General features: G+C 39.7%; 3 protein-coding genes across 3 annotated transcripts in view; all 3 read left to right on the top strand.

Moving 5' to 3' along the window:
* Positions 1-2297, top strand: part of LOC127812742 (tubulin beta-2 chain) — a 34317-nt gene extending 32020 nt beyond the window's left edge. Inside the window, exons 4-6 of the mRNA XM_052353327.1 lie at positions 432-1050; positions 1162-1431; positions 1534-2297. Coding sequence (XP_052209287.1) covers positions 657-1050; positions 1162-1431; positions 1534-2213 — 1344 coding nt within the window. The 5' untranslated portion in view covers positions 432-656 and the 3' untranslated portion in view covers positions 2214-2297. The remainder of the gene's footprint in view (positions 1-431; positions 1051-1161; positions 1432-1533) is intronic.
* Positions 2298-3651: 1354 nt separating this feature from the next.
* Positions 3652-6694, top strand: LOC127812818 (uncharacterized). The gene is made up of 3 exons (XM_052353347.1): positions 3652-4012; positions 4100-4142; positions 6311-6694. Exons 1-3 carry the CDS (start codon positions 3734-3736, stop codon positions 6430-6432), a joined length of 444 nt encoding a protein of 147 aa, XP_052209307.1. The 5' UTR covers positions 3652-3733; the 3' UTR covers positions 6433-6694.
* A 1755-nt stretch (positions 6695-8449) lies between these two features.
* Positions 8450-13599, top strand: LOC127812811 (uncharacterized). Its single transcript, XM_052353341.1, has 2 exons — positions 8450-10030; positions 13281-13599. Exons 1-2 carry the CDS (start codon positions 9543-9545, stop codon positions 13501-13503), a joined length of 711 nt encoding a protein of 236 aa, XP_052209301.1. The 5' UTR covers positions 8450-9542; the 3' UTR covers positions 13504-13599.
* The last annotated feature ends 1234 nt before the right edge of the window (positions 13600-14833 follow it).

The raw sequence follows: 14833 nt of genomic DNA, 5'->3' as shown, positions 1-14833 counted from the left end.
TGTAGGGGTTATTAAGGTGGATATTAGTGTGTTCATGTTTTGGAGGCTTCACGTGTCAATTTCCGTGCCGCCACGTAAATTGAGAAAGGAATATTTTTCAGTAGCGAAAAAAGGAAAAAGAAAAAAACAAAGCTCTATCAGTATGCTAAGAGTGCTAAAGGCAGGGTGTGGCTAATATTAATAATTTCAAGTGTGAAAATCTCTTTATTGTTTATTTATTTATGGTGGAATTTTGAATTATTATGAAATGAAGGATCGATTTTACGATTTAAATAACTGCCCCAAGGCCAACCATGAATTATTTTTAGACGTTAATCAGTCTCACCTTCAGCTCTTTAAATTCAATCCCAACCCATAATTTGAAAAATATTCATGCAACTAGCTGTCATCTAGTTCTAATTCAATCCAACCGTTGCTCTTCTGCCCGTTAGACCCTCTAAAGCGCGGAGCCACCTGGCCACCAATTCCCAGGCGTTCAAAATTCAAACCTGCCTGCATTCAGAGCCGTTGCAGAAAAACCAAAAAGAAAAAGAAAAAGAAAAAGCGTCTTTATAATCACATCCCTTTCCGTATTCTCCATTCAATCTCTCGTCTCGTTTTCCCTCTTCTCTCTCTTCTTCCCAGTCGTCCATCTTCCTTTGAACAACAAAGCAAAGATGCGTGAAATTCTCCACATCCAGGGTGGCCAGTGCGGCAACCAGATCGGATCCAAGTTCTGGGAAGTGGTCTGCACCGAGCACGGCATCGACCCCACCGGCCGCTACCACGGCGACTCTGATCTTCAACTCGAGAGGGTCAATGTCTACTACAACGAAGCGAGCTGCGGCCGCTTTGTTCCTAGAGCCGTGCTCATGGATTTGGAGCCCGGCACCATGGATAGCGTCCGATCCGGCCCCTACGGCCAGATTTTCCGCCCGGACAACTTCGTCTTCGGCCAGTCTGGCGCCGGGAACAACTGGGCTAAAGGCCACTACACCGAGGGCGCAGAGTTGATCGACTCTGTTCTCGATGTCGTCCGCAAGGAAGCAGAGAATTGTGACTGCTTGCAAGGTAGATACAGAAATATTATGCAGAGAAAATCTGCCTCCTTTTCTCCTCTGGAAACCTATCATATCATATACAGATGGGTTTTGTTTAATCAGTGAGTTGTTTGATTTACAGGTTTTCAGGTGTGCCATTCTTTGGGAGGAGGGACGGGATCTGGAATGGGGACCCTTCTGATTTCGAAGATTCGGGAAGAATACCCTGATAGAATGATGCTGACATTCTCCGTTTTCCCTTCTCCGAAGGTCTCGGATACAGTCGTTGAGCCTTATAACGCGACCTTGTCTGTTCACCAACTGGTCGAAAATGCAGACGAGTGCATGGTTCTAGACAACGAGGCCTTGTATGACATTTGCTTCCGGACCCTCAAACTCACCACCCCAAGTTGTAAGTTCTCTCTCTCTATCGATACCATTTGTTAGCTAATCAAATCAGCTCTAATAGTATTCTTTGTTTAATTTTCTAATTTTTCCCTATTCCTGTCCACAGTTGGAGACCTGAACCATTTGATATCTGCAACAATGTCCGGTGTCACTTGTTGCCTGAGATTTCCCGGCCAGCTGAACTCCGACCTCCGGAAACTCGCCGTGAACCTGATTCCATTCCCCAGGCTCCACTTCTTCATGGTGGGTTTCGCCCCTCTCACCTCCCGGGGCTCTCAGCAATACCGGGCCTTGACAGTCCCGGAGCTCACCCAGCAAATGTGGGACTCCAAGAACATGATGTGCGCGGCCGATCCCCGGCACGGGCGGTACCTGACGGCATCGGCCATGTTCAGAGGCAAGATGAGCACCAAGGAGGTGGACGAGCAGATGCTGAACGTTCAGAACAAGAACTCGTCCTACTTCGTGGAGTGGATTCCCCACAACGTGAAGTCGACGGTGTGTGACATCCCTCCTACGGGCCTGAAAATGGCGTCGACCTTCATCGGAAACTCGACGTCAATTCAGGAGATGTTCAGGCGAGTGAGCGAGCAGTTCACGGCGATGTTCAGGAGGAAGGCGTTCTTGCACTGGTACACGGGGGAGGGGATGGACGAGATGGAGTTCACGGAGGCGGAGAGCAACATGAATGACTTGGTGTCGGAGTATCAGCAGTATCAAGATGCAACGGCGGATGAGGAAGGAGAGTATGAAGAAGAGGAAGAGGAGGAGGAGTATCAGGAGTAGTGGTAGTTAGTAGTAACAGTAGTATATGGTTGTAACCTCAACTACCCGTTCCGTTTATATATTATTATTATTATTATTATTATTATTTAGATCTGTGTTTCAAATTGTAGCGCGCTCTATATTGGTCAAAGTTTATTATTATTATTATTATATTTTGCTAAACAAAATATAAGAAGAAACGTCATTTATTATATTATATATATATATATATATATGACATGTTAACGAGAGAGAGAGACATGGTTTCGAGAAATTCTTCTTCATTCTTCTTGCTCTCTTGGGGGGGATCGCTGAAGCATCAATAATTTGTTCTTAAACCACCACCAGCAGCTCCTCTGTGTAGTTGAAAACTAACTTGTCCTCGCTGAAGCATCAATAATTTGTTCTTAAACCATTACTCATTTTGAAATATGAAACTTCTGAAATAATATACTTTTTTTAAGTGCTGCCTCTTTCCTGAAAATATGCTTCGTACTTAGAATATATATAGTTTTCAAAATATATATACAATAGTAATATATATATATATATATATATATATATAAAAGTCCAGCCACAGCCCAGCCCCCCTGCATCATCCGCCCCTGGTATTATTGTTTGGCAATGCTGCTTGTCGTTATGAATACAAGTATATTTTGATCATTGGAACTCATGGCCATCAACAATTTTTGGCCTTCCATTTAAAGCCCAAATTATACAAAACATTTAAATTCGTACAAAACTTGCAATTTCTTAAGGTTATTGTTTGTTAATAAAAATATAGATTAAAAAATATAAAATAATGACAAATATTTTAATTTTTTGTTCTTCTTAATGTATTTGTTAAATTTGTTTGACGAACCTTAAAAAAAAATTACATAATTTCTTATCTAACATTTTTCAGATATGTTTATATCTTTCTCTTTTAAAATAAGTATATTTTAGATCTTACAGATAAAAAAAAATAACGCATATATCCTCTACTGTATTATAAAAAATTTAATAAATAATTTAATAAAAATATTTTACTTTCTATCCTTATCTTAATCATATTATATATTGGTTCAAAAAATATTTTAACTTTATTTTAATATAATTTTATTTTATTCATTTAACAAACTTTACCTAAATGGAGAAATATTCATTATACCATTATCAATGATTGGAGTAATATTTTGTTATGCATTACTTTTGATGTGACAAAAATGAATAAGAGACGGAAATAATTTGTTTGTGAAACCAATTCAAATCAGTCAAATTTTAATGCGTCCAGATCTTTTAGGGATGAAAACAAAAATAAAAATCAAGTAATATTAGTTTCCACAAAGGAAAAAAAAAAAAAAAAAGGTTCAGCAATTTGATGATCTACCTGGCCGCTGCCGGGAATTCACAAAATAAAGGGGGTAATCTGAAATTAATTAAAAAAAGGAGGCTATTACGTAAAGTCATAAACTAAACTTTCCACTGCGAAATGGAATTCAGGGTTTAGGGCGCACGCGGCGAGGGAGAAAGGAAGCGTGAGCAAGAGAAAGCATCTCAAAATGGCCAGCATTCTCGCAAACAGAGCAGCTTCAGCGGAGAGATCAGCTAGCTTCTTTAGGCTATCACTCAGCTTCCTCCGAAGCGGCTGCTCTTCTTCTTATTCTACTGCCGCCTCTGCAAACCCTACCTCTGCTGCGAAGAAGCCGAAGCGGAAGAAGAAGAAGAAGAACTTATTCGAGGTGGCCCAGTTTCTACCCAATTGGGGAATCGGCTACCACATGGCCAAGACGCATTGGACCAACGTTTCTTATCAGATCACCAAGCTCAATCTCTACAAGGTGTGCACGTGTTTTCCTCTTGTGGATTTAGTTTACATTTGTTTTAATAGACGTTCTCGGTGTTTATTTGTTTGTTATTTTTGGCAGGATGGTAGGCATGGCAAGGCTTGGGGAATGGCTTATAAGGATGGTCAGTTATATTTTATATTCTTCCTTGTTGAGTCTCAGTCTTGTTTTTATTTCGATTTTCCATATTTCCTTTCTCCAGAACTGCTAGAATTTGTAACATCGCCGGGGAAGAATTAACCACATAAGACAATTGTTCTATCGGGTTTGTTGGGTAGGGGTTTTCTATTTGCTGAAGTCCAAAAAATGAGAATGTAGGTGTCAAGACCTGATTAGGCTTCATTTTTACATTTTCTCTGGTGACTTCCACGGTTCTTTCGTACATTATCATGTACAAATATTATAGCAAGTTGAGTGAATGTGAAATAGGAAACATGTAATTGCTGAATATAAGTACTTATGTGAAGGCCCTTGTGGTTGACCCGATAAAGTTATTTCCTTGTAAAGGTTGCTCCAGGCCTAAGCTAAGCCACATTCTAATTATTTTAGTCGTCCAATACACATAAATTTGTAGTCCCAAATTTGTTAAGAATTTTCTGATGGTGAGCGGTAATGGTTTTGAAGCTCCCAGAGTTTTTGCTTTCTTATTGAGCTCAACGAGTGACAATGATCATGATTGCTTAACCTAGCAAATTATTAACGTCTTCAATTTTTTCATAGGAAGTTGAATTCTTTCTCAGCCAGCAAGCAGCTAATTTCCATTGTCAATTCTTTATACTGAGAGGTTCTAACTCATAAAATATGTTCGCATCCTCATCTTGATGTCCTATATAATATGAACAAATATGGATTTGCTGTTGTTCGTTTGTGACCCCTAGATATGTAGTTGAATTGATGGAACTTTTTGTAGCTTACTATCTCTTCAAATTGGCCGTATGCTTTGGATAAGTATGATGCTGTTGATGGAGGTTTTTTGGGAATAAACACATACAACTTTTGATACCTCTTCACACTCCTTTTGTGGACTGTCAAGACCGTAAAAAATAGCTGAAACTCTCGTCTTTGAAATTACAACTGGAAAACATGCATTGCTGTAGTATTAACTATTGCTTGGGAGGCGTCTTTTTACATAAGCGGTTTTGACATTGGACAATCATGACTACTTGATAGCCATTAGGGTTCAAGGGATTTGTGGAACCAGTTTGTTGTACAAATTTAGAAGCAATTGAGTGTTGATGTTTAAAATTGGGTTAATTAACTGTCGAGTCTGTCAGGCTGGCTCCTCTCCTACTATTTTCTTTTTTGTTCATTTTTTACAAACTGCTAAAAAACATCTCTGCCAGAGAAATTGGCCTGAAACCTGTAGTTCCGATTTAAAGTTCAGATAATGGTTGTCAGCGTATTAGTTGTGGGGCTCCAGCCAGAAAAACTCATGCTTTTACTAAATTTGCTGGTTGTAACTGGTATCCAATATATTATTGCAAGTATTTTCTTCTAGTTTTTGTTGTATCTTGTTTTTTCTCAGAGGGTTTACTAAGATGATCTTCCTTATTATCTTTCTTGCTCCCTTCACCTTGTTTCTTCTCTTGTGAGAAACTTAGCATTATCCTATCTTTTTCTGATTTTTTTTTTTGGGGGGGGGGATGTGTCAACTGCACAGTCTAAGTCTTCTGAACTCAGTCCCCATAACCAATAATACAGATCTATTGATGAATTCAGGTTTCTTTTTGCAATTGATTGTACGAATTGAAGCTAATGGCTGGTGCGCAGTAAATACAAACAAGAGTACCTATTCTAATTAAACTTTGAAAGAAAATGAAGGGTACACAAGGGTTCTTGTTGGACTTCATAAAGAAAGCAATAGTAGTTCTGGATATTTTGGTGGTGGGTTCCATGGAAGCAAGGGAATATTAGACAATATCCTATTGCACGATTAGAATATGCATGATCGATGTAGTAAAGCAGCAGGAGGACAAGGGAGTGAATTTGCAATAATCTAGCAGCATGAATGTTTTATGGGGTAAGAACCTTAGGTTTCTATTGAAAGGGCGGGAGTAAGAGAATGATAGATGTCAAATCTGCTGATTTTGATTGCTTCTGCTTCTATATCTGTTAACTGCAAAAGAAAAAACAATGTACTACTTAAAAAAAGTGAATGCTCCACTTTCAGCAAGTTGTCTAGGTCTGATATTTGTAATGACTAACCTTGGGAATTGCTAATCAAATTCATGAGAATGGTTAAAGTTTGAATTTCACTCTGAATATTCCCTTAATGCTAAACGAATCATGCAGGTTCGCCAGTTGCAGATGCTCCAAAGAAAATAAGCGGAGTTCACAAGCGATGTTGGAGATACATTCCAAACTCAAAAAAGACAGATGAGATCTCCCCAAAACCAGAAGTTCAAGCAGCTTGAATTCATTTCTTTAGTCTTCAACCACCGACTAGCTTCTCACATTGCAACCACTAGAGTTCTGTAGTTCTGGTTAATGGGACAGAATTCTTCACAAGAGTTCTTAGTTATGGATGCTTTCAATGCTTAACATAGTATCTTGTATTTCCTGTGTTTGGGGTAGTAGGCATGAGCGTTGGGACAATGGGGGTGTTATTTCCAAATGTCAGCCTTCTATACGGTTTCTTTATAGATCCATTTTGGCCATGTTTCTTCTTTACCTTCATTGAAGGTTTTTTTTTTTTTCCATTGTGGCCCCATATTTCAATCTCTCTTTCTCGCTCTCTCTGGAATGCATGAACACATACTGCAATTATTGATCAATTCATGAAACTAGCTAACTTTGCCCTGTTCGACTCACTAACATCAGTTGTGGCAGCATAACAATTATAAACAACTCTTGCAACTTAACTTGATTATGCATTTATTTATTTTCTTCGACTTATTATTGTGCAGGGGAGATTCAACCAGGGGCTGTTGGCAATTTAGCTTGGCTCAATTGTTTTTCTCCTCCGCGCTATCTTTGGTTTATTTCCTTCACCTCTTGTTAGGCATATAAATGGCAGATCATATTGACTTTGATAATCACACATATCAAAGTTCTATTTTCAGAAAACGAGAGGAGAGGAATGTATCAATTCATACGGAAATAAACCACTGTGAATGTGTGGGTGGGTGGTGTGGCCTACGAATCAACAGAGCAAACAGAACTGGGATCAGAAGGCAACATAGAACTACATATATGGTTTTGTATTCAACGGAAGAGGAGATTTTTGTATTCAAATTGAAGTAAGAGAAGGGAAGAGTAATTTAAAAACGAACAGAGTAGCCCAAAATGCAAATCCATCATCAGACCACCTTTCAAACATCATTATACCCCAAATCCTCTGTTCTGTAAAGGCTTGAGTTTTGATCATTCACCTTGTCTATATAACGAACACCATCTTCCCCGTCCAAACTGTGACCAACCACACATGACACATCCCTTTCCCTTCTCTTCTATTTATCAAAAACATTTTCAATATGGTTGTGCTATGGGTGGAAACCTGTTGGATTTCTTGATTTATCTTTTCTGCTGAAATCGTGGAATTAAACAGTGAAAATACTAAAATCGTGGAATTGAACAAATGAGAGTGATAATGCCTTAACCAAAAAAACATTTCCAACGCAATGATTTTAATTCTCTTCTTGGTTCCTGCGAGTAGCTCTCGGGAACCCATGCCTGACGCCTCCAATTCTTTCTGTTCTACCAAATAACTCCTTAAATTTATATTTGATTGTCAATTGTGAGGGATTATGATAGGCACAGGAAACCTAATCTAGTTGGGATTGTCTGTCCATTAATAAACCCTGATTTAACTATAATAGGTGAACCGTACTAGTACTTTATGCAGGTGAGATTGTCTGCGAAGAGTTGCCCGTCGGGGTGTGCTCCTTCTCAATCTCGTCTTCCGGCGGTCGATGCTTGCTGGAGGCTTTCACCTCCGGCGACGGCAACGTGGGATACCAGTGCAAATCCTCCAGGGTTGCAGTCAATAACATGCCGGAATGGATCGGAAACGAAACGACCACTGCATCAACGTATGCGGGCTCGACTGATACTCCGCCGGCATCTCCACGGGCTCTCTCCTCGAGCCTCGATTCATTGCCAAGCTCTGCGCCCCTGCTTGTTAGCTCTCGCCGAAGATCTTCTTCAACTCACATGAATGAAGATATCTGGCTCTTGCAGGACAAATTGTCTAATATGTCTGGCTTTAACATCAACAATGATTGTTGAAACTTACAGGAACATATTTGCCGGGATTATGGAAGGCTGAGAAGAGCGTTAATCGGCGGCGTGCAAAGGCTCAAATTAAGAGCTCCGGTGAGGCTTTAGCTCCTGCTCCTGCTCAAATTAACATCAACAATATAATAATACATTAAAGATGAATGAAAATAGCTTATTTTAATGATATTGTAATTGAACTTACCATCGCAGGCAGAGCAGGTGAGCAGGATTGAAATCAGACGGCAGAGATACTCTGCAATCCTTCTGCCAAAGATCTGTTCCCCCCGTACACATCTACCTTCTTTTTGGGTTAAAATAATTCAAAGCCTTTTACTTTAAATGTCGAAACACGAATAATATAAAATAAGCTAAAATCAAATCTAAAGAAAGAAAACAAACCAAGGATGTGCCTAATATATAAGGGAAATGAATGAGAAGACAATATATGACAGTGCAAAAGAAGTGAGAGAAGAAGAAATAAAATAAATGGAAAAATATTTTATATTCATATTAAATATATTAATAATAAGAGGAAAATAACACCCCCTTTGTTTCCTTTTCTTTCTTCTCTACCGTATTTCCTTTCCTTCCCAGAATTCTCAAAAACATAACACTAAAAAGGAGTACTTTTAGCGGTCCCCGGAGAGTAAAGAATTTACTGAATTTGGAGTTGAATGGGGCTCGGTGAAAACAGATAAAGAAGCTGAAGAAGTGAGTGAGGAGAGAGTAGAGAGTAGAAGTGAGAAGCGCAGAAAACAGTGTGGCATAATGCGAAAATAAGGGGGAGAGAGAGAGAGAGAGAGCACAGAGATCGAAGTTTGAATGGATGATGACGATTATACTTGCAGTGGTACCAGTAGGAGTAGGAGTAGTAATAGGAGCAGCAGGAGCAGTAGCAGTAGTCCTCCTAGCGGAGCCCCAAGTACAAGTACCCCACCCCCACTCCACTCGTAGTCCCTTCAGTGTTTGCGTCTCTCTCCGAGTCCTCTTCCTTCCTTCATTTCCTTTCCTTGCGTATCCTTTTCAAATTCTACTGCCACACCCAATTTGTATATAATACAAACAATTTCGCAGAAACAAAAAAACAGAAAGAAAGAAAATATGAACAGAAAACTGAAAGAAAAAGAAAGCAAAAGAAAAGATAGCCCACCTGCTCCTCTCTCTCTCTCTCTCTCTCTCTGTGACTGTGTCTGTGATGATGGGTCTAAGAAGTTAACCCTTTTCTATTTGAGCTCCGACTGACCATTCATTCATTCATTCATTCACGGTTTCACGCCCTCTTGTTCTTGTTCCATGTTTCTGCAAAATGTCAAGCGCAGAGAATGTTCTTGCTGCTGCTGATATAGAGTCTGGTGGCTGCCGCCGTCACCGTCGCCAGCGGCGCAGGAGTTCTGTGGCCTTGAGCAGCGAGACCACCACGGACGGGGACGGGAGTCTCTGCTTCTCCGACTCTGACGCCGAGGACGGCCAGTCCTGGCACTCGCCGGTGGGTTCCACCCGTGGCGGCTCGTTCGACGAATGCGGGTTCTCCGAGATCGAGAGGGTTTTGGCCGGAGGGTCGTCGCCTTCATTGTGTTCGTCGGAGGATGTGGATTTGGAGAGCGGGGAGCTAGAGACTAAGGTGCATTCGGGTAAGGAGGAGAGAGATTGTAGAATTTGTCATCTGAATTTGGTGGGCGGTAGTGGTGATCAGGAATCCGGGCTCCCGATCGAACTGGGGTGTTCTTGTAAGGGCGATTTGGCAGCTGCACACAAGCAATGTGCTGACACCTGGTTCAAGATCAGAGGCAACACGTAAGTTCAATCATATGCTTTGTCTTGTGAAGTGTGATTAGCTTAGTTAGTCTTAGTGGTGAATTTGTCATAAATCTTGATATGCTCTTGAGAAAATTTTTTATGTGCATCTGTTTGTTCTTAATTAGCTACTATTATTTTGGTTATCAATGTTGCAGAACTTGATTTTTCAGATTCCCTTTTACATGTACATCTGTTCTATCTTCCGAAACTCTTTTGCTGCTTCTATGCAATAGAAAAAAGATATGAAGAATAATTCTTATGCTGGGGTCTGATGTTTGTGTGCAATTTTAGGGTCACCCAATGGTTGGCTATCTCCATTGATGAACTAAAAGTGCTTCGGAATCTGTTTTATATCATGTGTGCCATGACAATTAGATGCTGTTGCTTGCTTTTCTTTCTGTCACTTGTTTATCTCAACAAGTTGGGAATCTAATTGCATTGAGGGTCTTGAAACCTAGTATCTTGGTTCTTTGAACTATATTCACCTAGGTTCTTATGCTGGGGTCTGATGTTTGTGTGCAATTTTAGGGTCACCCAATGGTTGGCTATCTCCATTGATGAACTAAAAGTGCTTCGGAATCTGTTTTATATCATGTGTGCCATGACAATTAGATGCTGTTGCTTGCTTTTCTTTCTGTCACTTGTTTATCTCAACAAGTTGGGAATCTAATTGCATTGAGGGTCTTGAAACCTAGTATCTTGGTTCTTTGAACTATATTCACCTAGGTTCACATCTGGGAAAGTGCAGAATACAGAAACTCTCTACTTTTTCTTCCACTAAATCAATAAAGTGTTACCTAGATCAAAGTACCACTCAAGCCAGATGGCTTTGCCAATGAATTTCACTCATGTTTTGAATAGGAGCTGAATTTGGTCAGCAAGGAATTTCCTTTGCAGTTAATGGTAGTCATGACTTGTTTTTAAGTTTGGGAGAGGGCAAACCTTGGTAGCAGCAATAAAATTGTTCATTTGAAAATGGAAATGTCACATATTTGAGTTACAGAAACAATCCTTTTTTGCAAAATAAAGAACCTTGTGCACCAGCAAAATAGAGACCCTTCCCCGCTTTACTGACAAAGATTTAATTTCATGTGTCATTATGGGAGAATACAATCACAAAAAGCTACATAATTCCCTCATTGAAGTGTTTTGAGGCACTCTGTTTTGTGGTTGACTTCTTTCTGTTAACCATGCTTTATCTTCCCAGCTTTTGCTGCTTTCATGTCATTTTCATCATTGTCCTTGCTCTTTTGCCAATTTATCGTCATTTGGTATCAAATAGAACCAAACCATTTAATAGAGTACAAATGATGGATAAAAACAAAATTTGTGGTTACCACATGTTGCCCCATAATTAATTGGTAAAACTTTTAACCTAACGAGGCTATTAAGTTCACTGTGATATGAAGTGACAGCTGAGAATGTGGGCTCCAATAAAGCAACAGACTTGACTGCATCAATAAACCTTGACCTTAAGCTCGATTGGAAATTTTACCAAAGGAAAGAAAGATAAGTAATAGTTTGCAGCTGCACATAGATAGAGGTGGAATCCTCTTTTGTCAACATGCATGGTGTATTTAAAACTCGGTACCAGGTAAAATTCTAGTCATTTTTATCTTCTAAAATATACCTTGCTTTGCAAAGATATTGTACAGGAATTCTAGCTCATCTATTAGCTGGATTTCTTAGAATAAACTAGTCCTTCTTTGCTGTTAAAAATTTTAGCTTACTAAATTTAACTCTCTCTGTAATGATCTTATTCCCCGTAGAACATGTACTGAATATTAGAACAACAAAAGGACTATATAGAATAAAGAATAAACAACATGCTTTCAATTTGAGTCATGTAATTGCAGTAGAATTGTTGTCAACCCACCCATCTGTGTTTTTATCATAAATCATGCCTTGCGGCTTTGACGTGGCTTCCATTTTGTGAACTTGGAAATGACATAAGGTGGCTAAAATGATCTTTTGGTGGATTCAGTTGGAGGGCACTTAGATGTCAAAGGTTTTGAAAGGTTGAATGTCTGAGTGAGGTCTGTTGATGGAGTGGGTGAAATCTAGCTAAATCTTGAAATGAGTAGGTGATGAAATTTCAAATATTAAGTAGCATAAAGATTTTGGTAGCCTCTTATTATGGCATTAGGTATTCACTTGAAGGTAAAGGAGTGAGAGAACCCACTATTTAAAGCTTGGCAGGTAAGGTTTGAGTGATGAACAATGATAGTGAACGCTGATGTTAATAAAGCAGTAGAGAATAGCACAAAAAGGAACTAACCATCTCTTGGTGGAGCTCTTCAGAAATTACCCTAGACCTGATGTTTCTTCATGCTTTACACAAGGCTTTAGAAGCTTCTGACAAATTCCACGACCTCGTCCTATTAAATACATGGATTACTTGCCTATTTATTTGGTTGCTAGGTTTCTTTTCATCCTATTAGGATTACTAGTCCAAAAGAGCTAGTCATATTAGTCAAGACCTGATACAATTCCATGTTAAGTCAGTCATACCCTAAGAAGTATTGGAATTACAGTGAGTACCTGTACTCCTGTGACAATATAAAACATAAAAATCTTGATTCCAAGAGCTAACGACATTATGGAAGCATAATTTTAAGATCGAATTTAACCTTGAACTTCATTAAATGGCTTCTTAAAACTAAGGCCCACGTACTTCCAATTGCTGTTTTTCTAATTTAAGTTATTCACGTTTGTGTGGTAACTCTCTTTTTATAACCAGTTTCGAATTCAAGCAGTAGTATATACCACCATGGACTTTCACCCAAAAGTATTAGTTTTGGCAGTGGGCTACCATGCCAGCTTTGTACCCCCTATGACATTACAAGCTCTCACTTAAAACCGTCCTCACCTAAATTAACTTTTGCACACTTAGAACTGAGTAACATATCCAAGACCTTTTCATTAGACTAGGAATGTAAAATTGGGCTGTGACAAGGAGAAGATGAGACATAATGGTAGTTACATTTTGGCTTGATTCAAAGCTTGTCAGCTGCAAAAAGAAATGCTTGTTATGTGACATGCATATGGCACTCAAAAAGTCTACTGTAGTGAATGAATGAATGGAAACAACCAAGATTGCTCGTCTTTTATTAGAGAATTCATCATCCTATCTTGATTTTGATCCACCATAGATACATGCTCCGTATCAAATGCATCCATTCTAGTCATTTCATTTGATTTTTTCGCAGCTTAGTTAGTAATCTATGTACATTCACAATATACGCAGGACCTGTGAGATTTGTGGAGCCACAGCTCTTAACATTGTTGGAGAGCAGGTTAACGAGGCAAATGGCACAACAGCAAGCGCTGCTGCGGTGCAGACAGGCCCTTTGCTCCTTGCAGAGACCCGAAACTTCTGGCACGGGCGCCGAGTCATGAATGTACTGCTCGCTTGCATGGTGTTTGCATTCGTTATTTCTTGGCTCTTTCACTTCAATGTTCTATCCTGAATGAGAAGGGACCTGTATTTACTTTCAAGTGGAGCCGGCCGGTATCCACATCTTGTACTGTTTTAATTACATGTTCTCATGCCAAATTAAATTATATATGGAAGTATCTCCTGGTTGTGCTCGGACATGGAATTAATGTCATAAAAGTAATTATTAGGGATATACGTTAATCTAACATTCCGTGGTTCTGATTTTGTTTTCCTGCCATGAAATTGGGAGTGCTTCTTGTTGTGATCAGTTGGATTGGCTTAGCATGCGATTTACTGAATCAGTTAAATCTAATTGAATTCCAGATTTCAATCATGAGCAGAGCATCTTTTTTAAATCTACTGAAAAAGGTAAAAAGAAGTTATGGAGGAATTACCATCCAGATTTGTTTCTTTCTTCCTGTTATTTTTAAAGATCTCCAAAGACGGCTTTAGTACCTAAATACCCCGAATAAGTGGCAATTTTTTACTATAGGAAACGACACATTGATTCTCATTAAAAAAAAATATGTCCAAGTGGCAGACAAACTCAGTTGCTGCAAATGAGCATCCATCTTTCAGCATCACATTAGCTGGCATCGACAACAATGAGATAAAGATGCATTTTCCTAATGGTGGCCAAAACCACGAAACAACCAAACTAGCTAAGCACAGGAACCACAGAGAGGGAGAGAGAGAGAAGGGAAGAAGCCAAGGAAGAAGGATAGTGTTAAATCTAATTGCCTCCAATGGTTGAACTGGGCAGTATTCTTCACTCCAACGGCTTCTCCATCACAGTTATCCACACTCAATTCAGTTCTCCTCATCCTTCCAACCATCCCCATTTCCCATTCCTTCCGATTCCTCTTGCCGGGGCGTCGACACCTCCCAAGAATTTATTTACTCTTGTAATGGATCTTAACGCCAACTGCAAAGATCCGTTGCAGCAGCTTCTGGTTCCGATGATCATGGCTTCTTAATAAATCGCCTGCATAATCTACGACCACCTCATGTACTTCTCTCGGACGACTTCGCCGATCATCTTAAGCTGTCGTCCATCAGGCTGCGCACCACCAATGCTGCCTCGGTGGTAACTTTCCTCGGCGATAATTTGGAACACCATAGAGGACCTTGAGCATGCATCACTGGCAGTGTTCCAGCAATATTTCCAAGTTTACTGAAAGAAAATTGCCCCACCATAATAGGCCCTTTGCACAAAATTGCCCCACCAATGTCCTCGACTAGCTTACTGAAAGAAGATGAAAGCTGCATCTCGTGGCTTGACAGGCAAGCCCCAGCCTCAGTTATTTACGTTAAGCTTTGGGAACTTTGAGTTGGATGGACAAGAAAGCCATGACAGAGAT

Source organism: Diospyros lotus, chromosome 1, assembly GCF_014633365.1.
Source record: "Diospyros lotus cultivar Yz01 chromosome 1, ASM1463336v1, whole genome shotgun sequence".
NCBI classification, from domain to species: Eukaryota; Viridiplantae; Streptophyta; class Magnoliopsida; order Ericales; family Ebenaceae; genus Diospyros; species Diospyros lotus.
This window is presented reverse-complemented; position numbering and strand designations above follow the sequence as displayed.

Bases quoted from the DNA above. Each gene is read 5' to 3' on its own strand.
- LOC127812818 (XM_052353347.1), top strand. From the start codon at position 3,734: ATGGCCAGCATTCTCGCAAACAGAGCAGCTTCAGCGGAGAGATCAGCT. The intron at 4,013-4,099 runs GTGTGCACGTGT...TATTTTTGGCAG, and splicing joins CCAAGCTCAATCTCTACAAG to GATGGTAGGCATGGCAAGGC. The intron at 4,143-6,310 runs GTCAGTTATATT...CGAATCATGCAG, and splicing joins GGGAATGGCTTATAAGGATG to GTTCGCCAGTTGCAGATGCT.
- LOC127812811 (XM_052353341.1), top strand. From the start codon at position 9,543: ATGTCAAGCGCAGAGAATGTTCTTGCTGCTGCTGATATAGAGTCTGGT. The intron at 10,031-13,280 runs GTAAGTTCAATC...CAATATACGCAG, and splicing joins TTCAAGATCAGAGGCAACAC to GACCTGTGAGATTTGTGGAG.